This window comes from Mchenga conophoros, linkage group LG20, assembly GCF_057382185.1.
Source record: "Mchenga conophoros isolate Kocher_MC1m ecotype Shallow Benthic linkage group LG20, M_conophoros_male_GT1.1, whole genome shotgun sequence".
Classification (NCBI taxonomy): Eukaryota; Metazoa; Chordata; class Actinopteri; order Cichliformes; family Cichlidae; genus Mchenga; species Mchenga conophoros.
The window spans coordinates 19915159-19939912 of NC_140545.1; the positions used below are offsets into that span (position 1 = coordinate 19915159).

General features: G+C 43.3%; 1 protein-coding gene across 2 annotated transcripts in view; it reads left to right on the forward strand.

Annotated features, from left to right (window-relative positions):
- Window positions 1-5826: 5826 nt before the first annotated feature.
- Window positions 5827-24754, forward strand: part of nol4la (nucleolar protein 4-like a) — a 35677-nt gene continuing 16749 nt past the window's right edge. The window contains exons 1-3 of one of the 2 annotated variants that reach the window (XM_085259075.1): window positions 5827-6613; window positions 19186-19341; window positions 24027-24138. In XM_085259075.1, coding sequence (XP_085115201.1) covers window positions 6272-6613; window positions 19186-19341; window positions 24027-24138 — 610 coding nt within the window. In that variant the 5' untranslated portion in view covers window positions 5827-6271. Of the gene's footprint in view, window positions 6614-13082; window positions 14728-19185; window positions 19342-24026; window positions 24139-24754 lie in introns of those variants that run through there. The other variant, XM_085259076.1, reaches the window with a different exon arrangement.

Genomic DNA, 24754 nt, shown 5'->3' on the forward strand with positions numbered 1-24754 from the left:
GACTTTTTTTTTTTAAACCTTTTTATTTAAAATCTTCTTCTGCACAGACAAATTAAGGGAACACTCAATCCTCACAGTATAACACAAAGTCAGTAAAACTTTAGGTTTTATCTATCTGAGGAAGCAGAATTAGCTTCACGTGTTTTAGTGCAAATGAAAGTGACACCAGGTGCACTGGAGAGGCAACAAGGTGGTGGCTAAGGACAACTGCTCTCTCCTTATCCCGCTTGAGCAATTTGCCTTTAGTTTTACTTTTTGCTAGTGTCCTTATCTCAGGTAGCCCAGCTCCTCCATGATGGCACATCCACATGTGTCTTGCTGTGTCTTCCAGCACAGTCTCGAGAGTATGGAGGAGATATCACGAGAGGGGCCATTACACGAGGAGAGCTGGAAAGGTCATGAACCCAGCAGCAGGACCGGGATCTGCTCCTTTGTGTGAGAAGGAAGAGGAGGAGCATACTAAATGACCTCCAGCAGGCTATTCGTGCGTGTTTCTAGTCAAACTGTCAGGAACAGACTCCATGAGGGTGGAATAAGGGCCTGACGTACTTTAGTGGGACCTGTGCTCACAGACCAGTGCCATGCAGTTCTGTTTATGACATGATAAGATTACAATATAGACTGGATCTGTAGTGTTATGTTTTCTTATGAAAAACAAATGACTAGAACAATGACCCTCCAATAAATTCTGACAATCGTCTTCTAGGATGAGTTCTTACCACTTACAGCCATCTTGGTCACACAGCTGGATACATAAAAGCTGGATTTACGGAATCACCAGTCACATCAGATAAAAACTGCTTTAAATAGTTTGCTGACCTTGCTCCAGAATAAGGTTTTAAAAAGCTTTTCCCCTTGAAAATTAGAGGACCCCATCAAAAAAAGGTGTGTAAAAAACATGGATGCAATGGATTTCAAATGTCATAAACCTATATTTTATTCACAACAGAGGATAAAAGACATGCCAAATGTTTAAATCAAGACATTTTACTATTTAATGAAAAATGTTAGCTCATTATGAATTTCATGCCAGCAAAATCTTTTAAGAAAGTTAAGATAGGAGGCAAGAAAAGGCTGGAAAAGTAAGTGGTACTAAAGAGAAACCGCGGGAGAAGTTGGTAATATTGCTGGGTATAAAAACAGAATCTTAGAGAAGCACACTTTCTCAGAAGTAAAGTTGGGCAGAGGTTCACCAATCTGGAACAAAATGCACCTGCAAAGTGTGGAACAATTTTGGAATGCAAAGACTGAATATTTCATCACCTACAGTTCATGATATGATCAAAAGATTCAGACAATCTGGAGAAATCTCTGTGTGTGAGGGACAAGTGTGAAATTTAATACTGGATGCCTGTGATCTTCGGGCCCTAAGGTGGTCCTGCATGATAAACCATAATTTAATCACTGCATGGGCTCAGGAACACGTCCAGAAAGTGTCTGTGAACATGATTCATCCACAAATACAGATTAAAGCTCTGTGATGCAAAGAAAAATCAATATGTGAATATGATCCAGGCCAAAGCAAAGTGGAAAACTGTTCTGAGGTTCGATGACTCAAAATCGGACATTCTTTTGGAAAACATGGATGCTGCATCCAAATAAAGAGGACAGCAACCATTCAGATTGTTATCAGCGCTCAGTTCAAAAGCCTGCATCTTTGATTCTATGGAGGTGCATTAGTGCCCAAAAAAATCTTTAGCTTGCACATCTGGACTTGCACCAGAAAAGCAAGGTGCCAAAACGTATAAACAGGTTTCAGAGCGACATATGCTCCCATCCAGACAATGTCTTTTTCAGGGAAGGTGTCCCATGTTTGAGCAGAACAACGCTAAACTGCTGCTGTTACTACAGCATGGCTTCATATTAGAAGACTGCTGCTGAACTGGCCTGCCTGCAGTTAGTCCTCTTACCAACATTTGGAAACCAAAAACAGGACAAAGAAGACCCAGGACTGTTGAGAGGCTGGAAGTATCTATCAGACAATAATGGGACTACATTCCTCTCCCAAATGTCCAGCAGCTGGTCTCCTCAGTTCCCAGATGTCTGTGGACTGTTGTTAAAAGAAGAGGGAATTTTACTTGGTGTTGCTGCCACCAAATGTTTGGACTTGAATTCCACCACCGCCTTAGCAGTTACATACCTCTCACATAGATTTCAATTCATGGTCCTTTGAGTGCCATTTCTTTCTATTATAATGTCTCTGATTGTGAATCCTGCCTCCACCAGCGGATAGCACGCTGACAACATCGCAAGGGGCATTAGCAGGAAAGACTAATTTAATAGAGACAGCGCTGCGTGTGGACAGTGAGGTCGATAAAAGAGTCGAGTTGAAGCAGCAGTTATTGAGGTTCAAGCAAGGGTGTGAAAATGCTGTCATCCTGCCTGTGTGTCGAAAACTTGGGTTTTATTTTTGAACGTGAGGTATCTCAGCGCGAGACAGCCCTTGCTGTGGCCCCCCAGGACAGCAGCAGTCCACCTCATGGTGAACAGAAAGCGCTCAGTGGGAGATTGTGAGCATAATTACAGCAGTTTTGCCTCATTAGGAGTGAGGAGGCATGACCCTGCCCAGAGGTCCAACAGCTGACGCGCACGGATGGTGGCGCTGAGAGATGTTCTTGGCTCACAGGAAGCTACGAGGGCAATCTGAGTCCTGAATCCTTTAATATGTGCGAATTCTGCAGTCCTTTTTGTCACGCTGTAAAATTACAAGCTGTGCATTCATTATGTTACATATGAGTACAGATCTACCAACAGTTTTACCAAAAGAGCTCGAAATATAAACAGCAAGTACTCATTTGGACTTCCTGTGAGATAAAGCTACGTGTTTACCACTGTTTGCTCTTTCACACTTTCAGTTTCCAAGAATCTTTAAAGTATGTTACATACTAGATGATTTCAGCTCTCCAGGGCTCAAAACATCCTTCAGATAAGAAAAATCCAATATGGTAAAATCACAGGGTAATAACATGCCCTGTGTGGCTTAGCACAACACCGATGTGATTTATGGGTTAACAACCGGTCAGCTGTTTCTACAATAGAAGCTCGAGTTTAACCTCAAAACAATAAAAATGATGGTAAAGTTCTGCAAATATGTGCAGATGTGGAACTAAAACCTGTGAATGACACATAAGACAACATTCAGAGATAAAGCAGAGAATAACACACAGGCAAAGCAACCACATGTCCCTGTTTTTTATCCACAGGTGAACCAGCCTTGTTGCCTGAGCCCCTTTCGACCCAGGTTAATCTAATGCATGATAATATGAAAGGTTGGAACCAGTTATATTACTGGGATCAAGATGACCCAGATTCTTACTAATGTATGTACTAATGTACTAAAGCATCACATTTGATAGCATAAACAGAGACAAACACATGGCCTGCAGGGACAAATTGTGCCTCTGATGGTTTTGTAAAGTGTGATGAAAGGAAAGTGGGGAGAATTTTTTGTCTTTCGCTCAATTTTGCAGTTAAGGACAGTTTGTCTTCCAGTTTGTTCTTTTCATAAAAGCCAGAGATCTGAATTATTGTCAGTTTTACAGACATTACCTAAAGCCAGACATGTGAGACAGAAATAAAAGTTTTCTTTGTGATGACAGCACAGTGTGAGAATTTGTCTTTGCTTGTTGACATTAAATGAAGGGAAACATTTTGAAAGTGTTTTATCTCAACACCTCAGGTGAAATATAAAACATTACCATATTCAAAGTGGTGCAAAAAACATTAAGTTTAAATGAATCAAAAGAAAATAAATGCAGATATTTTGATAACTCAGTAATTGTTTTAGTAATTTTTAAGCAGATAAATAAAAAAATACCTGTGCTCATTTGTCTCACATGATAGGAAAAAATATTTCCTTTGTGACCTCTGATTCACCAGAATAAATATATTTGAAGATGTTCACCTAAACGGTGAAAATCTAGAAGTCTCACTGTTCTATAAAATATTTCTATTATTTTATTCTATAAAAAACTATTTTATAGACAGAATAATTAATTTAAAAAGAAAATCAGATTGTGGTAGATTAAAGTGACTGTTGCAGTCTCATGAAACAGCATAAAAATGGGGTGTAAGATAGTTTTCCACATTAAACTCACCTGTACAATACCAGCTGTTCATTGGTAACTGAAAAAAGCATACCTCTGCTATGCTTCTTTTCTTTTGTGTCTGTTTCGAGCAGGTTTAATAACATCACAGCCTGCTGATAAGATCATTTATAAAGATTTTACTCTCTCAGTTCTGATTAGGATGAAGTAAAAATTAAACTTTTTGCTGGAGTTTCTCAAAACGCACTCCTTGTGATGGGGACAGAGTGGCTTCACTCCTTTGTCCACTCTCACAACACCCTTTAATGTTGATGGATCTTTCCTTTGCAACATAAAGCACAATCAAGCCACTGTTGCTATGAATCTGTGCTATATATATACATATATATAAAAAACTGTGCTGAAGAAGTGCTGCAGAATTTCTCAGAAAGTTGCACATAAGAACCTCCACTCCCGGAGAACACCAATTTACTCCCTGGGTGCAAGTTTTAAGTAATAACAAACTGAATGTTTCTGTCCTAAACTCAGCATTTCAAAATAAAAGCCTGTGTTGAGACGTGGCGTCTCCCCTGAGGGATGGATGGGCAGCTCCCAGAGCGTATCCTGCATGCAGGCCAGTCCTGATAGAAGACACAGCACGAGACCACATGATGAAACGAAATGAAAGCTGGCGAAAGCCTCGGTCACTCAACACGCATGCATTCACACACACACACACACACACACACACACACACACACACACACAACATGTGAGTGAGCTCGTTTTTCTTTCTTTCCCTGTATCTGACAATCCGAGCTTCTCGTCATTCAGTCGTGGTGTGGCTTCTCGGCCCATGCAGCACACCGTTGTCTGAGTCAGGATGGAAAGATGAGGACGGGGCATCCCACTCACCCTCCGCACGGCCGGAGACACTGCTGCGCTGCTGTCATGGCAACAGCAGCAGTCACCACCGCCAGCATGGGCCTGTAATGCACAGGCCAGGAGGAGTCACACACAAGCGCGCGCGCGCGCGCGCACACACACACACACACACACACACACACACACACACACACACACACACACACACAAAGAGAGCACGACACACGGTAGAAAACTGCACCGAGGAGGAAACCACTGATCCTAAATGAGCCTGTTTTTCCTCTAACATCTGTAGACACGCGCAAGCTGGGTTGTTCAAACACTGTCACTAAACATAAAAGTCACAAATAATCTCATTATTCTTTGTTCGGAACACATTTTTCTTTCTTTTTATTGTTTTTGAAGATTTCATCGTGAATATAAATAATGTTCTTAAGCTGACTTCCAAAACATACATTGATATTTTATTCAGATTTAACGGCCATTTAAAAAAAAAAAAAAAAAGAACAAAAAAAAGCACTTTATACATTATTGGAATCTCACTCTGCGTAAAGTATTTCCTATTTAAAATCCTTCATCGGTGTTTTTTTAAAGAATGATTTCTGCCTCCACCCTCTTCCATCCTCCGTGTCTCCAAATCGGACATTTTCTCTGCGGCTGGGCAACATAAAGCTACTTGTAAACCGCAGGCTTTGCAGCAAATTACCAGTGTAATGCAGATTTGAGTGTGTGTTGTTTTTTCCCCCTTTACGTGGTAGAAAAAGCCCACAATGCAAAAGCTAATCCCATTCAAACAGGTGTTAGGAGCAGAAACAGTCCCAGGTGGCGCATGTTGATCGGATGCATGGCCATACAGGGGTACACTCTGAGCATCTTTGCGCTTTTTTCGAGGGGTTGAGCAACCCGCATCCGAAAATAGTGTTGTCTGTTAGAAAGTAGGTCGATAGGAACTGAGAGAGACGTTTGTTTCCACGCTTTTGTCTGTGTTCTTTGTTGTTTAGCGAGGACTGTGGGCTTTTTTTTCATAGCCTACCCTTGTGTGGAGCGTTTTACGCACAGGTGGGAGATACCCGCTCAGCATAGGACAGCCCCCCTTTCTGCTCCTCAGCGGATGATGTGAGGAAGTGACATTTTTCACTGCTGCGGTTCGGGACAGCACTGCTCCTCTGCAAACAGGTGTGCTGCTGTCCGGGTCAGTTTGACTGAGAAGCCACAGAGAGGTAGCGTCCCCAAACCTGAACCGAGCCTCCTGGACGCGGGACAGCGGGGACCAGAGGAGAAAGACATCCACCCGTTCAAGTCTGTTCTTTATTAGCCTGGGCTGTTTGAACGGTTTCAGACAGAGAGGGAGAGGGGGAGCAATGGCAACGAAAAAGGCGTGCGTGGAGGCACCCAAAAGGAGCCGGAGTCCGGTCGTTTTAGAGGCGGAGATGTTCAGTGAATTTCAGGACTGGTGTCTCCGGACTTATGGAGACTCCGGTAAAACAAAGACCGTCACCCGGCGAAAATACAACAAAATCATGCAGACACTGTTGCAGAACGACGAGTCGGATGGCGTTTATGTCGACAACAGCCACATCAACGCCAAATTCAAATTCTGGGTGAAGTCTAAAGGATTTCAGGTCGGGACCAACGTTTTGGGAGAGCACAACAAGAAAGGAGCTCCAGGGAAGCCCGTTTTATACGTCCCGGTCAAGTCAACGGTAAAGTGTGTATGTGTGTGTGTGTGTGTGTGTGTGTGTGTGTGTGTGTGTGTGTGTGTGTGTGTGTGTGTGTGTGTGTGCGTGCGTGTGCATGCTTGTGCATATGTGTGTGTGGCACAGAGAGGGAACGTGCGTGTACATGAGCATGAGGTGTCCCGTCGCCGCCTATAAGTTATCATTATATCAGGGTGCACACATGCACCTGTCACACGGATAAAACGCCAACTTGAAATGTTTTGTCGTCCCGTCTCGCCCTCATCCCTGCCGATGAAGCTTCACTTTGTCCACATCCCAACCAGAACAGCCCTACTGTCATCCCTTGCTGCCATAGCAACGCCGGTGCCTCCTGGCAATCGCATTTGAAAAAAAAAACAAAAAAAAAAAAACAGGGAGTCGAGGCTATCAAGCAAAAGCATCTCACCAGCGAGGTTTAAGTCCTGTCAGCGCTGCCGGGTGCAAAGCACGAGATAATTTACTTACTGACAGCATTTTGCGTGAACCTTGCAGTTCGGGTCTCGTGTAGCCCGGTATGGTGATGCTGTGCGCGCGCACGTGGATGCAGCGGCATGTTGGTGGGTCTGTGTCAGGTTGCTCTGGTGTTACCAGCTGAGAAGCTGCAGAAGCTTCTTCTTCTTTCTTTTTTTTAAATCCAAACTTAAGATGATCACGTTCAGCGTTTTTCATGCCGAGAAACTCAGCAGGTTTCATTGTCAGCGATTCATCAAAGGACACACGCACTCACTGTCCCATCTAAACCAAGAAGCACGCGCTGTGTCCGTGCGTCGACCTGGCTGATTTTTCTTTCTTCGGGAGGGCAAAGATGGGCTTCTAAAGTACTGAAAGAGGGGGCATTGTAACGAAATGGCACGGCGTGGCAAACAGCCCGAGTGTTTAGTCCCCACTTTTCATTGTCCTGGGCAGGATGCGGATCGGCTAACAGGCATTCGTTGCTCTGGCAACACCTGTGCAGCCCAGGACAGCCCGCCTCTGCCGCATTTTATTCTGTAGTCTACGATCCGACGTTAAGCTCTGTAAGCTCGTCTAAGATTATCTTCAAGAGAAACTCACTGCAGGTAATTTCCACATTTTAGCGGAGAGTATAAGCGGTGCGTAATTGGTGACCACGTGAGGGGCTGTGGCGGAAACAAAAGCGTCTGCTCTGGGCTGATAGCGACATACGCCCACAGTTAGTACTCAGACTTCACTTCTCCGTTCTCCTGGATGATGTGTGGCGATGTTTCGCTTGTAAAATGGAAGTCAGGTCAGTGAAGCTGCAGGTGCTTCAAGGGTTAAGTTTTATTAGGCCTATTTGTCGGACTGGCCAGATAAACATGTGCATGATGAACTGTCAGCCAGTGCCCCAGCAGCTTTTCCTGCACGCGGAAAACAAACACGCTGGCTGTGCTCACGCGCGCGCGCGCCCATGTCTATGTATGGTGTTTGGGCCTGCTGTGCCAGCACGGAGACAACCACCATTTTAAATAAGCGCCTTCAGGAATAATCTCCCCCACCCGGCCTGCTGGGACAGAGTCTCTCCGGACCTCAAAGAGCAGAAACACATTTCCTGCGAACAAACCGGAGAAGATTCTGGCTCCAGTCAGAGACAGAGTCCTTTGACTTTTAGCTGAATAGCACTGATCCCTCTACAGGTGTTTTACCTGTGTGAATGGACGATTTAGACTACAAAACTCCTCTAATCTCGGCTCAATATTGTGTTTCCCCCCTGAGCAGGAGGGCAGGTGTGATCTGACTCCGCAGGTGCAGATGGTGCCTGAAATGTGATGTTGATGAGCTTTTGTCTGTTTTTTTTTTTGGCCATTTCTAGTTGATACCAGTTTAATATATTGATCAATATAACCTGATCAGCTTTAAAAAAAAATCCATGTGAAAAGCAGATGAGCTGAAATAAAATCTGAACAAGGCCTTAAAAGTGTGGTTCTTTTTAAAAACAGGGTACCTTAATGTTTACTGGAGAGGAGTGTGCACACTTTTGTAGCTAATATCAGAAGGCAGGGGGAAACCTCCCCCTGACTCAGCTGCACTTGGGAAATTTAAACAACAAACAAAACATCAGCCAACAAAAGCTGCTTCTGATGATGAGTCAGAAGCCACAAATCAACCAATTCATGTGCATGTGACTGCTATAGAAAGCCCGATTTTTGATTCAGCTGGTCTTCGTGGGCTTTATAAATAGGCTGTCCGGTGCCACTGGAAAAGGAACACGCATACACATGTACAAACACGCACACACAATGGTCAGTGCCTGCTCGCAGGGCTGCAGGGCCGGGGACGTATCTCTGGAGCGCGAGCACTGGAAGCCCCTCTGCAGCTGCTCCCAGGGTGTGCCAAGTTTCTGTGTGGGAGCAGGCATGGGGCTAAATGACGGGAGGCTGGGTGGGGGTAGGGATGGTTGGTGGCTGATGTGCAGACAGAGAAGGTCTCTTCTGTGTGTCAGCAAAGCATACAAGGCGGCTTCAGTGTGTGGCAGGACAGAAAGACAGGGCACAGTAGCACAGACTCAGCGCTGATGCCTCTTTTCAAGCCGGGACACAGAATTATTTTCTGTCCTCCTGCTCCTGTTGTCTCGCCCTCTTTCTGCACATCTCAGAGCCCTGCAACTGCTCGGAGAATCCAGCAGCCCTCAGTGTGGAGATGCAACCTCGTTTAGCTCTCATTATGTCCTGATTAGAGGACGCTACAGAGGAGGAGGGGGATAGGACCAGAAACAGACACAGAGATGCACCACAGAATTTTACACAAAATGAGCACAAGCCTCTTCCTGAGTGAAGAAACGGGGCTTAATCGCCCTGTGCATTTCCTTTCAGCTGACATGAGCATTGTACTGAAGAAAATTTTTGAAAAACTGCGAGCTGTTGCTTTTTGTTGCCATGCCTACTGAAAGCTGTAAATATCTCTGTTCATGTCTCACGGCTTTGGTGGACATGCTCTCACACAGAGACACACAGAAGTACTTCACATGAAAGGGGCTCGAACTGTGCGCACAGGACATGCTGGCACAGACTGTGAACCAGACAAAATAAGTGTTCATTTAAGCCCATTTAACCGTTTAATAGACAAAAGAGAAACAAACGATGTAAAAACTAAGAGCCTATCAGCAGAAATCAGCATCTAAACAAGCAGAAAACAGTGAAACGTCATCATAGTCAGGATTGTTCTTTCTTTCTTTTTTTTTGTCCAAAGCAGTTGACTTCTGATCAATAAAGCTACAGATTATTGTCTGTCAATCAGCCTTTTCACCTTTTCTTTTAAAGAATTGAATACTTGTCTTTGTCTTTCTGCTTTGGGCTTCTTAAATGTGAGAATTTCCTGCTTTTGTTCTTTATTCCACTCATGTCGAGCTTTGCGCTGATAAAAGAAAGAATTTAAAAGGACACAACCTCGAGCCCCTTTCAAGATCTTCTGACATTTTATTGACAAAATCCCACATCAATCAATAGCTGACAATGACAATAAACATTAGTTACAGCCACAAAGTGACAGCACATGATCAAAGGAAGACATGATTACCACAGAAAGAGGTTTTCAGACTGAAGAACTGAATGAAGCTTTATTTCCTAAAATAAGGGTTTGTCTCGGGACGTCCCCACATTGTTAGTCCTTATCCATGTCTCGGAAAATGGGCACTAAATGTTTGCTCCTCGCCCACGTCAGATGGGATGAGGAACATCATCATTATTATCTGATTAATTAGTCCGCGTTTCCCCTGAGAGCCCGTCTTTTGTGGATGGGCCACAGAGTCAAAAGAATACTGGCCCTATTATTCAGCAGCATTTGCATTAATGCTATTTTTTGCATAGAGAGTCTCCAGCGCTTTTGTCCAGCCTTTTTTGTTTCATCCTTCTCTGGCAGCGCCTATTAGGAGCAACACATGGGCTCACGCTCGTGGGTTCAAATGGCAAAAGGCTCAGCAGCCCAAACAAGAATCAACGCAGTTGTTCACATCTCGTTCTTCATCAGAGCTGCAGAGAAATTACCCGAGCACAGTGATTTCCCTGTTCCTTTTATTTATTTATTTGTTTTAAAGGTTTTAAAGTGGCTGTTTACCCCCAAATCAAATATCATTATTTTTCCTCTGGCCTGTTTTGTTATTTATCCATCTAGAATGTTTTAGAGTCATCTACCCAGTATTGGAGATATCGAACAGTATAGATGTCTGCCTTGTCTTGAATATAATGAAAGGAAATGGCTCTGTGGTGTTCAAACAGTTTGAATATATATATATAAAACCAACAGCAATGTCTCTTTTCAGAAATCACAACCTGGTGACTAAGAAAAATCAAAAAAACAATAAAAAAAAATCAACAAACCTTTGTGAGGTGGGCAGTTTCACTTTGGGACTACTTTCTTTGTACTAAACTATCCCCACCAATCGTATCACTGCGCACTGATAACAGGCTCCTGCTTGTGACAGGAAGTGCAACATGTTCTTATCCCTGGGTGTAATATAATGCATTTTTGTCACATGTCACCCTGGGTCTTATTATTAAAAACAAGGTGTCCACGGAAATATTGGCAGAAGAGACACACAAAGTCTGCAATAGGAGGGTGGGAGCAGTCTCATAAGTCATTAGGAGACTGGGCTTCTTGTCTTATCGGGTCCTTTCTGTTTTGCACTTCTTCCTTTTTTTACTTGGTGATTGTTGTTCTGTTTTTCACAGCCTTTAACTTTCACTTTGACTCACAGGTTATGTTTAGAGACTGGAAACTGCTTGGTTACATTGAGTAAAAGATCCAAGTTTGGGGTAAAATGCATCTCTGCATGTTGAAAAATGACTAAATCGGAACACAAACGTCCAAGGACACCCTGTGTATTGAATGCCCATTAGCTGGCTGCAAACATCCTATTGTTTGTGGGTGCAATTCGAAAGAAAATAGTTCCTATATGAAACTGTTGGCTCAAACTAAGAGACAGGGAAGAAGTCCGAACAGGAGATTTTTGTAAATAAAAAATGATTTATTGCGAATAAACTAACAAAACACAAAGACCAAAGATGGTTGGTAGAAGGTGGAAGCAGGAGAGAGATCCTGGGACAGATTTTATCACTCCAGGAAGGCCTAGGCATTAGCTGCAATAGCTGACGACCCTCCGAGCATTTCATGTCACTGTTCTTTCCTGTTGGAGCGCCAAACGAGACGTCACAACTGCTGGCATGGTGCACTTTAGTGACATTTTGATTGTTGTGCACCAGGCTGGAGGCATTTCTATGATATATCAATCAGATGACGGAGAGGGAAATTGCTTGAACGTTTAGAAAAGATAACAAGGAAAAAAAGGAAGATTATAGTTATGGTGTCATAATGTGAACCAGAAATGACGAATGCATCAGCTGTAAACCCGCTTAAGTCAACTGTTGTACAAGATAGTCAAAGGGCTTTCACACTGGGTCATAATTTCTGGGAAGAGACGTTGCTGCTGAGTGTTTCGATTCCCATTTAGTACCGTTATAGCCAAGGAAACGCAGATCGTCTGCATGTATAAAATAACACAACAGGAGCTGAGGTGATTCTTCTTTTAGCAGCTGAGCATTTGAACTTCCGAGCCCATGCTTTGCTCCTAAGAGGGGCTGAACAAAAAAAACTGCCCTCAAAGCTGGAGATGTGTCTCATTGGGGTCTTCTTTGTTAAACAGGAGTCAATTAAAGATCCATAAAGAGTATATTTATGGCAGCATTTGTTCATGTGGTTATCTCAGACTTTGCTGCGTTACTGTGACTTACTGTAAACGGGTGACAAAATCCATACTGTGCGCGAGCGTGTGTGCTCGTACAAAGAGGGGGTCGCTGATCGCATGCTCTGTGTTTCCTCCCTTCAGCACCCTCTCTGTTGCCATGGAGAGACCGTTCTTTGCTTTCCCATAGGAGGAGAAATTAACACCATTTTTAACTGGCCCAGGGGCCTCCCCCCTGTGTGGGAGATAGTCTGAGTTGTGCTCCGCGCACACACACAGCCTTAAAGACGGCAATAATCTCCCTACCACACCGTTGCTGTCATTTTTAATACCTTTGCAAGGCCAACGTTTAACGAACTGGGACAGCATGATAATAGCCTGAAAACGGTTAAATGGACTCTGGGATGTGATGATGTATGTGCGAGTCATTTACATACCATTTTAAGTCAGTGACTGAAACGTCAACAGTGCCAGTCTGCTGGGGGCCAGAGGGACCGTCTGTGTCTCCGGCTCGGTGGGATATTGGGGATGTCACACACTCTATCAAATAATGTTCATCATGGGAGCAGCCGAGAGGGACGAGCACACACCGAGACACACACACACCCACACACACGGAGACGTCGGACAGAGGGGTTGAGCTCGGTGCACCTAATGTGGATTTAATGACGGGCCTTTATGAAATGAAGCAGACAGGAGAGGATGATAGTGAAAAGAAAAGAAATAGAAGGGGAGGGGGGCGTTTTATATTATAAAAATGGGGACAGTGTTGAGGTAAGAGTTTCTTTTATCCCAGTTTTTTTCCATGACAAACCTTTGTCTTGCGGTGTTGTCCCCATGACACACATACAGGCGCAGGAGGAACAAGGATTGGCCCATTTATGTACCCATTAGCCAGCTGATAGATTTACAGAGGGGAGATGGGACTTTAAAAGATGACCTGTTGTCACATCTGCCTTGAGATCATCTGAGTCATGAGTACTGTTGACACAGCCATCTCCCTGTGTTCTGGGTACACACACATGTAAACAGACACACACATAAAAGCACCTGAGCACATATCCCTGCACCATCAATTTACGCTACTAATTGTGCAACAATCCTGCAAAATAGAAGTTGCATTTCACTTTAAATGGGACCTATTATGCAGTTCCCTTTTTTGCCTGTCGCTAAAGTGGATTTCTTTTTTAAATAATGAGTTTTAAATAAGGAGGTCAGTGTATGTGCAACCATCCCGTGAGCCTAAAAGCTTATAACACTCGGGTTTAACACACCTGCTGTTTACACTGTAATATTCTGCTTGAGAGGGGCAGCCAATTAGAAGAAAGATGACTTAAAAGGAGTGGAGAGGCAAAAGCTGCAATTCTTCTGGTGGCCACTTGAGGCTTAATTCCAACAGTGAGTCAATATGCATAGACTTCAATGTTAAAACCATGTTTACAGCCTGGTGAAAAATATTTTGGACTTTGTGGATAGTTATCCCTATTTTTAAGAAAAGAGTCAGGCAGCTGGAGAGTCGTAAGCCTTAAAAATAGGGGCTGTTTGGCTGTTTTAACAGGTTTTAGCTAAGTTTACTCTCCAAATAGGACCTCTGAACCTCTTTTTTGTGCCTTTGGCGCCTTTTGAAGCATTTTAATCAAATTATAAATCAAATAGTATGACTTAGTGTGCAGTGTATACAATCCTCAAAGTCTCTTTTTGTATTTTATTAGTCTGTTGAATTAGCACCCCACCATTTTATCCAAGCAAGGTCACTTTTTGCTCAGAAAAACAACATGGTGGTTGCCAAAGTGATAACATGAGAGAAGAGAAAACAGTGGAGATCATCACAGCAGCTACATCTGTCTTTTATCTACAGTCTATTGTCTCAGGCAGTGGTTAAACCCAGCGACACCAGGACCCGGACTGAGAATAAGGCTTATTTTAAACTGTGAATCATGCAAAGCTGCACAGAGCTGGAAACCTGCAGGTTCACTTTAATTAGATTTCTGATTTTCAGATTTCGGCCTGTCCCACTCGTGTTTATCTGGTCGGCCATGGAGCTAATTTCTTGTGTGATACATCTCTTCTATCTTTGGCGGCCTGTCTTTGTGACCCAGCTGCTTCCCCTGAACCTCCCCCCACCTCCTCCTCTCTTCCTCCTCCTCCTGACCTGCCTGTGTGCAGGACTGCTCCTCTCTCCCCTCGGCGACTCTCGGCTACAGTTGGTGTGTGCGTGTGTGTGTGCGCGTGTGTATGTGTGCGCGCGACTGCCAGCGGGGGTGGGGGCAGTCGACTCAACCCCTCCAGTCTCCTAGCAACAGAGCGGTTTGGTGCGGGACAGGGGGAGGCGCAGGGGATGGGGGCTGGTTGTACAGTGACTGGGGAGAGCAAAGTCCTATGGGATTACAAAGATGGAGGGAAGGAGGAAAGGCGAAGAAGGAGGGTGAGAGTTTTGCTGTGTTGTTGCCGATTAGGGATGCTGACATGTCTCCTTTGCGCTTTAGAGCGGCATGTTGCTGAAGAGACCAAATATCTACAGCTCTGCTCAACAGCTGTTCTCCTCAGAGATGCTTCAGCTCTGCCCGGTAGACATATATACTGCGCTTAAACACACACTGAGAGCAGGCTGTGGTTAGAGGTGAATGTTTAACTCTCTGTTGACTAAGAAAAACCCAACTCATTGACGCAGGGAAGCCCCGAGAAGGGGCCTTCATGAAGCAGGAAATGCACTTTTAGCTCAGTGCTCTCACCAAAAACTGTATATAAAAGAGAGCTACAGCCACTGTGGGATCCTTTGGTTTCTGAAGCCCAGCTTTGAAGCCTCAGTTTTAGTACTTCGGCCAACGTTATGTTGTTTTTTTAAAACTCGAATGAGACACATTTGGGGAAGAAGGTGGAGTGCGCCGTTATCAGCTTGGTTAGTAATTAAACAGCTATAAACTGTAGGGATGCAAAACAGAGACGCAGATGCCTGCTAATAAACACTAAACAGCATAAAAAAAGAAAAAAAAAATCCAGCTTAACTCACCAAACTGGAGCACAGACTTCTTGGAATGGCTTTGGGGAAAATAAATAATAGAGGAGGCCAGATTATTTGACATATAAAGGCATCAACACCACAAAGATGGTAAACAAGTCCAGTTCAGGGATTTAGGTTAGTAGAAGTGACGCTGAGCAGGCTGATAAAACTGTCCGCAGCACTCACTAAGCAAACTTTACGTTTAAGGCAAGTCAAATGCAGGAGATATAAAAACAGTTACCTTACTTTATTTGTTATAAACTCAGTAATAGAACTGTGTAGACGCTTTGATACCAGGCTGTAAACTGGTTTATTTCGTTTTACCATGGGTCTGTTTGAAGGTTGAAACCAGCCTCAAGTGGCCACTACAGGAACTGCAGTTTTTTTTTATGTTGATTTCATTTATTCATTAATCTATTTTTTACCTTTTAACATTTAGTAGTTAAAGTTACTTTCAGCAGCTCTATTATTCGCAACAGCTCATCAAAGTGGATATCCCTGCAGGTCTCAGCCAGCAGATTTTTTTTTTTATCAAGTAATCTCTTTTTCCTCCTTCTGCCTAAATTTTGGCGTTTTGGCTGTCACCGTTTTGGTTCTTTGAAATCAGAGGTGATGACGAGGGCTGACGTAGTCCTGCCATCTAGCACAGCCGCTTTATTTCCCATTTGGACTCTAATGGACACCACTTTTTACAAGATGAACATTCACAGAACCTTAAACACGGGAAAGAATTAATAAACTCAAACTAAGCAACAGCCGAGATCATAGATCAAGTGAGGAGTCATTTATTTATTTTTTTAATACATGAGTCGCCCCCTGGTGGCCATTAGAAAGAATGTGTTTCACTTTGCAGACGATGTATTTTTGACATACAGTCGCCTAGTTTTTCATGATGAGGCTGACAGCACAGGCCCCCAGGTACAGTTTCTTACTTATCTATTTTTATATATAGACAGATAGACTTAATGTATGGGAATATTAAGTAAATTGCGACATTACAGCCGCTTTAAAATAGACACACTTTCAATAACAACAACAAAAGCTTGGAAAGTAAAAAGTAGAATATTTCAATAAAAGTGAAGAAACAAATAAAACTATCCCAACATATAATTTAAAATAAACACAACAAAATAATAATGTCTCCATATTTATTTAACAAGTTTAACAAACAGATCAGAAAGAGAGAAAATAATAGATGCAAAAAAACAAACAAACAAACAAACAAATGTTGGTTATGGTTCAGGCCCATGCAGCAGGTCTGACTGTGATGATCTGCAATATTTTCTGCGTGTGATTCTTTCAGGTCAGAGAAAACGCTCCCAGCAGAATATCCGGTGAGTGCTGTGGATATTTTGCAGTAGCAGAATTCAGTGCAGGATGCAGCAGTGGTGTGGGTGCACTGCACACCCCACAGTTGTGTGAGATTATCCAAATCCAGCGTGAATGGGCCGACACCATTGTCCCAAACAGCAGCAGCAGCAGCAGCAGCTTCAGTGGTGGCGGTGGCGGTGGTGGTGGTGATGTCACCAGGGGAAAGATGATGATACCTCCAAGTGCGATAGATTACAGCTGTGATGATGAGGCGGAGGATCGCTATTATTTCATTTATTATCATTACATTTAGCCCATGCTGACAGGGGAGAGTGGAGGGAGAGAGAAAGAGAGGGAGAGGAGGGCCGGATTAAAACAAACCCGCTCTGTGAGCTGGTTTTAGTTGCCATGGCAACGATCATTACCTCGCACTTGGGAGAGCAGGAGCAAGGAGAGAGAGGATGAGGAGGAGGGGAGACGGGACGGAGGTATGGGATGAAGAGATGCAAGCAGGAGAGAGGACGCAGTTGGGGGAAAACAAAAAAAAAAGAAGAAAAAAAAGGAAATGTCAGATCCCAGGAAGTGTGCAAAAATGTCACAGGAGAGAGAGAGGAGGAGGAGGAGGTGGGGTGTGCGGGGGAGTGTGATTCCTCGATGCCAGGGGGACAACTTTTTGAACTCGGGACCCTCCTCTCACTCAAACACGAAAAGATCACTCCCCAGCTAGAACCCAATCTCCAGGAAATGTCAGAGAGCCCGTCTCGTATTTGCCTGGAAGAGGTGGAGAAAAAAAAAAACTAATTAAACGTCCAGATCCATTTGTTCCATTTTACGCTCGCTGGAGGACTTTGCGTTCAAAAATATCAGCAGGTGCTCGGCTGTAACGACAAAATCTGGTGAAAATGCAAAGTGTTGAGTGTTCTGTATGAAGGTGTTGTTTAGAGGGGAAGATAAGGAGGAAGGGGTGGGGGTGTAGGTGGGGGGTGGGGGGGGGGAAGGAGAGGAAAGCCCCATGTGGTGCTGCGGATGGAGGCCGTTGTCCTGGCGATCCTACTTCTATGGTGTGTCACATGACCCTTTGCCCAGCACACCTGCCCGAGAGAAATCAGTGGCAGTTTCTATGGCGACAGGGTCAGCAGTACGGGAGGCAGGATGGCTGCCAGAGGTGGTGGTAGGAGGGACTGTTGGTCTTGTACAGTGTTATTTTTAAACATAGCAGAGATGAGGTGATGGTTGCAGACCCAGCCGGGGCCCAAACTTCTCCACCTAACGGAGACATTTAAAGACTGCAGGAGGTGAGCTGGACAGGGTTTTTTTTTTTTAATTTTAAACTGGGGACAGAAAGCAAGTCAGAGTGGGCCCATCAGAAATCTGAAATAAATAGCAAACCAACGTGCTTTACAAAATGGAATATTTGTAGGTTTGAATGATTTTTTCTTTACTTACAGTTATGTGGGAAAATAAGTAAAATCTGAAATGAAAATCCGTTAAGTGCTATTGCACATATTTCATAAGCCCATCTTTTTACAAACAGCCTATGTATCGCATTAAAACATAAAAACCCATGTATGCACACAATTTTATAGCCAACTTACCTAATTTATTATTTATTCAAACTATGACAAGAAGGAAAAATCCTTTTAATCCTAGTTTTCACCTTTGCTCAAAGCTTCCCACCCATGCTCATTAAATTAAATTCCTATGAATATTCTTTTCCAAAGCCCGACGACACTTCAAAAACATTTTAATTGTTCTGATGGTTTTAATTGTGGGCAGACCTCCTGCCTCCATAACCGTTTATTAGGAGACGTGGCTGCCTCGTTAACGATATCTTGGCTAAATTAAAGCACAGGATTTAACCCCGTAGCGATGGAGATGGCAGTGACTTAAAATCAGTGTCTCACACCTCCTTTGTTCTAAGTTCAGCTTTGCGAGGACTTAGAAAGTAGAGAATGTACTGAACTTTAAACTTTATGGATCTACTGTATTGGCGTCAGACCCGCCTTTTCTCCAACAATATCCATAATTGGTTGCTTTCATGCAAGAACACAAATTTATGGTGGGCCCTAGGTCGGCCTATCAAATTTCAGGCGGTGTAGAGCCAACCAAGTATCCCTGTTCATAGCCACACCTCTGCACACTTCCAGCTTTGTAGAAGACTCTCCAGAAGGAATGGGGCTGTATGGTGCTGCAGTTCATAAATGTAAATTTCTTGGGGTAAACATGGTTTGGCCAGCAATTCTCATCATGTGCTGTGTTTTCAACAGTGTGGATGGTTCATCTGAGGATGTAGATGGGCCATACTCACAGACTTTCAGCATCCTTCCTAAATCCACGAGGGCTTAGGCATGTCCTGCTATTAAACTGTCAAGTGGATTTTGAAGACTTGAAACACCTTTTTCTGTGACGTTAAACACAAGGGTGCAGTGCAGCTCTAGTTGTCCCTTGGACGATGCTCAAATCATTCTGTCGTTCATTTAAGTTCCTTGTGTGCCGTGAAGACAGTAAAATGTAAAATAAGAAGTCCTGAAGCTTGACTACATAATAAACTCCTGTCTCTCTGTGTTTTAGTGTTCTGATGGAAATTCAACCCAGGAGAACTCCTCCCTGAAGCGCGTAGCCGTGGTTGAAGACTTCTTTGACATAATCTACGCCATGCATGTGGAGATGGGCGCCGATCCCGGCAGAGCACCCAAACATGCAGGCCAAAAGAAGACCTACAAAGCGGTGAGTAAACACAACCAGGTGCCTGCAAGGTGCAAGTAATCATGCTGCTCCTTGCTGATAGTGTGTGGGCTGACAGTAACAGCAGCCAAATATTATATGAAGTCAATATAAACTCGGCAGTATTAACATCATATTTTATTTCCTCTTGTCTCCTCTGTTTCCTTACGACGAGCAGTAGTGCTGCTGCCTGTGGTGGGAAACAGGAGAGTGAGCATATTCAGCTCAGAAAAATGAGAGGTTGTTCACATGTTGAAGTTTGCAAGCTCCCAAAAATTTTATTAACAGAAATATGTTTATAAGATTCACCGTGCTTATCTTTAGAAGTATTTTAAAAGCTATAAAGACAAAGTGCAGCTGAGACCAATGTGTTTAGTTTTTATTTTAAATATTTGGTCAGTGAGTTTTGGATTATTCAAATTTTGACCACCAACATCAACAAAATTCGTCCTCTGGGGAAAAATTATGCTGAGACATGCAACATTCCTTTCACTAGCTGTAACAGGAGTAATAAGATTACATCTTCCAACATGTCCTGGAGCTGAAAGATCCCACGTCAACGAGCCTTACACCAAATACACAAACAGCAGAGTCTCATTGCAGCTGGTTCTTGTGCAAATTCATGAAGTGAGGAATTTGCCAGTTTTCAGAGCCAAAAAATCCCATTTTTAATGCTGAGGCTGGTGGAGGTGCATTCATTTAGACACTTTAACATGTAACTGATACACTGCTTCGTCTCTAATATACTTCAGTTTTTATTTATTGTTCGATCAGGATTAGGGTTTAAAAGGAATCTGTTCACTTAAAAAAAGAGTTCTTCTGCAGAATTAAACACACATTGAACAGCTCAATTTTCTGAGGGTTTCGACCCATCGCGAGATGACAACACTGCACATTTTACATGAATTTATTCACAACGCTGTCAGAGATAATTACCTTAACAAATTGTCTGTGTTTCCGTGGGTGGACATGTTAAAACGACCCTTTCATGTTGTTGTTTATGAACATATAAAACATAAAGAAGCTTATATGATATATACCTGAACATCTTCCCATCCAACGTCACTTTAATTCATGAAATTTTGTACAAGCATTTGTAGTTTCAGATACTCCTGTTTCTGCATCATTGTGCAGCACACTTGTTTGATGATTGACACATTCACTGGGACTGATGTACTACTTTGCCTTTTACATTCAAGATGAGTTATTTAACAGTAAAAAGATACTAAAAAAACCCCCAAATGTAGCATCAGTGCCTTCTAAAAACCTGCAGCTAGCAGGCATTGGCATAGCGATTGATATACAGTTGTGGTCAAAAGTTTACATACACTTGTAAAGAATATAATATAATGGCTCTACCGAGTGTCCCGTTATTTCTAAAACTCTGATTTTTCTCTGATAGAGTGATTGGAACAGATACTTCTTTGTCACAAAAAACATTCATGAAGTTTGGTTCTTTAATGACTTTATTATGGGTTAACAGAAAAAAGTGATCACATTTGCTGGGTCAAAAATATACATACAGCAACATGAATTAGCAATTTTGGTGACTTACAAAGTTGTCAGTGAACTGAGCTTCATAGCATGGCCTCTTAACTTCTTGTGAGTGATTATGAGTGACTACAGCTGCTGACTTCTCTTAGGCCAGTTAAATAGGGCTCATTGGATACAAACGCCCACAAACGCTACAATGGGAAAGTCAAAGGAGCTTAGCATGGATCTGAAAAAGCGAATTATTAACTTGAACAAGTCAGGAAAGTCACTTGGGGCCATTTCAAAGCAGCTGCATGTCCCAAGAGCAACAGTGCAAACAATTGTTTGTAAGTATAAAGTGCATGGCACTGTTTCGTCACTGCCAAGATCAGGAAGAAAACGCAAGCTATCACCTGCTGCTGAGAGAAAATTGGTCAGGAGGGTGAAGAGTCAACCAAGAATCACCAAAAAGCAGATCTGCCAAGAATTAGAAGCTGCTGGAACACAGGTGTTATTGTCCACAGTCATACGTGTTTTGCATCTCCATGGACTGAGAGGCTGCCGTGCAAGAAGGAAGCCCTAGTTCCAAAAGCGGCACCTTAAGGTTCGACTGAAGTTTGCTGCTGATCACATGGACAAAGATAAGACCTTCTGGAGGAAAGTTCTGTGGTCAGACTAAACAAAAATCGAGCTTTTTGGCCACAATGCCCAGCGATATGTTTGGAGGAGAAAAGGTGAGGCCTTTAACCCCAAGAACACCATGCCTACAATCAAGCATGGTGGTGGGAGTATTATGCTGTGGGGCTGTTTTGCTGCCAATGGAACTGGTGCTTTACAGAGAGTAAATGGGACAATGAAGAAGGAGGATTACCTTCACATTCTTCAACATAACCTAAAATCATCAGCACGAAGGTTGGGTCTTGGGCACAGTTGGGTGTTCCAACAGGACAATGATCCCAAACACACATCAAAAGTGGTAAAGGAATGGCTAAGTCAGGCTAGAATAAGGGTTTTAGAATGGCCTTCCCCAAAGTCCTGACTTAAACCCCATTGAAAACATGTGGACAATGCTGAAGAAACAAGTCCATGTCAGAAAGCCATCAAATTTAACTGAACTGCACTAATTCTGTCAAGAGGAGTGGTCAAAGATTCAACCAGAAGCTTGTGGATGGCTACCAAAAGCGCCTAATTGAAGTGAAAATGGCTAAGGGACATGTAACCAAATATTAGCACTGCTGTATGTATATTTTTGACCCAGCAGATGTGATCACTTTTTTCTGTTAACCCATAATAAAGTCATAAACGAACCAAACTTCATGAATGTTTTTTGTGACAAAGAAGTATCTGTTCCAATCACTCTATCAGAGAAAAATCAGAGTTTTAGAAATAACGGGACACTCGGTAGAGCCATTATATTATATTCTTTACAAGTATATGTAAACTTTTGACCACAACTGTACTCTCTAAACTGTAGCCGAGTAGGCGTCCGTAAAGCGTTACAAACGTGTTTTTTCTCTTATAGCATCGACGTACTCGTAATCCACTACACAGCCATGATTTCTGAATGGAAACGCACAAATTTTCACTCAAGCCTGCCTGCATTTAGTTTGCAATATCTGACTGTGATTGGTGTGCTTTTTAACATTTGAAACTCGTTGTGATTCTGAGAAAACAATACAAATAAAGATCTAAAATCTAGATATAATCTCCCTCCACTGGTGAAAAACTGTGAGGCCTGCAAGTGTAACTTTTCTACCACTGTGATTAAACTACTTGGGAAGATGTAGAGCACTTCATGTAGCTGTACTGGGTAATGTGAACTCATTTGTGCGTGAAAAGTATGAAAATGCACAATTCATAATAAAGTTTCTTCAAAGGAAAAAATAAATCCGTGCCTAATGCAGAAGTATTGTGCATTAGGCTAGCTCTAGCAGCTGTAATTTTTATCCAAAGTTAATAATCATCTGTCTGTTTCTCACCTGAATATTTGCCTGTGGAAGCTCTTGGAAATATTGCGTAACTAAAAACAGATTTTTTTTGGGAGACTATAAAAAGCGTGTTGACAACCTCTCTTTTCCTTTGTGTGAAATGTGGCCCACAGTTGCAGAGAGCTTAAAATAATCCCAATGTGATTAGTGGATTTGAAAAGAAGAGGCAACAAGTGAGGTCTTTGTAGGGGGTCCCAGACTCTGATCATCCACATGGCTAAAAGCAGGAGAATCAAAGAAGGCCAAATTTTGTGAGTCTGGGAATCATAATATATATATATATATATATTTTTTAGCTTTAAGTAAACAAAGTCGATGCGGGGATCAAACCACAAATGTTTTTTTCTGCCACATTATTCATCCTTTTAGAACAAAGAGCTTCTGTTAGTTTCTGCTGCAGACTGAGGTGTGGTCTCGGGCCGTGTAAGCTGTCCTGACAAAATGAGGGGCTTTGTCTGCAACCATAGAGGTGCAGCGGCAGCATTTATGGCTGGGTGGGTGGATGGGGGGGTTAGCAGGACACTGGTACCCCTCCTCTTCTGCCATCCCCCCCAGGAATAAAAAAAAAGTCATAAAGCCAGTTCCTCTTGCCCCGTAGAGAGGTCCTGTCATGTCTCATAGAGTGTACCCTTTTGAGCAGGCAGCATCACTGGGGCCGGGCATAATATGGAACTGTCACTGTGGCCTTCTGGGACGTGCACGCTCCTCTGGGTGGCCTTTCCCTCTCAGCTGCCTCTAGGGGCCGTGAGGGGTGGTGGGCACCCCCACTGCCTCTCCATGGTCACGTGAAGGTTGCATTTTACAGGGAAACGCCAGAGGGGGTGAGGAGGGGAGGGTGGCATGGCAGCAGTGGGGACAAACAGGGAAGGAAGGCTGAACATGAGAGGAGAGGTGTAGATATGAGTTAGCTGCTCCCCAGAGAACAGGAAGAGAAAGGGAATCGGAAAAGATGAGCACCACTTGTGTTTTACGGTATCAAAGCAGGAGTACGGAGGGGGGCTGCAGCTGGAATTAGGCCATCCAAAAGCACCAGCGATCGCCTAGAGGGAGGATTCCTCCTCATGCCATGTCGAGATAACACATAATCACTGACCCCATGCTTTCACACATGCATAGAGGAATTTAAAAAACAAACCAAAAAAAAAACACCTGCACACAGTTTGAGTTCAGCCACAGCCTGAGCCAAATCTGCTAACCCAGTGTCCTCCGCTTGCTACCCCGGCACAGATTGCAGAGACCTACGCCTTCCTGCCCAGAGAGGCGGTGACTCGGTTCCTAATGAGCTGTGGAGAGTGTCAGAAGAGGATGCACATTAACCCCAGCACTGCTGAGTTCAAAGGTAAAGGCACACACTAACCCAGAGACATCATTAACTGATGCACTATTTTTGAGATCAACCTTTAAGAGTTGTTAATGCTGAGATGCTTTGACACACTGACATGGAAAAGAGCTAATTACTATCACGTGATCATGATATTCTTAGATATACTGTGTTTTATCACATAGGACAGAGATAAGATAGAGGGGGTTGGCATCTGGATGACAGAAATTATGCTACATTGTCCTGTCAGACACTAAATATGAGCTGATATGATCTGAGGGATTTGTACTTTGAAGAGTTTTGAATCAAACCCTCATTAATAAAACATATGTGTGTATCCATCACTGACATGATGTAACAAAGACTCAAGAGGGCCGGCTCTCTGGGACCGTACACAGCCTCTAAAATGATCACAGAGTTCCTCTAGTGGTCGGTGTGGAGACTGCAGGCACCTTGCCAGACACATTGTTTGGTTTCTGGTGTTAACTACAGCAGAGACTTGGATTTCTTTTGCAGGGTATTGAAGCAACTCTGCTGTACACAAAGCATTTGTCTGCACGATTAACTGAGAGCTTTTAGAACTTCTCCACAGAGGGATTCAGCAAAGGGAGAAAAGCCAGTCCAGTCTTTGTGC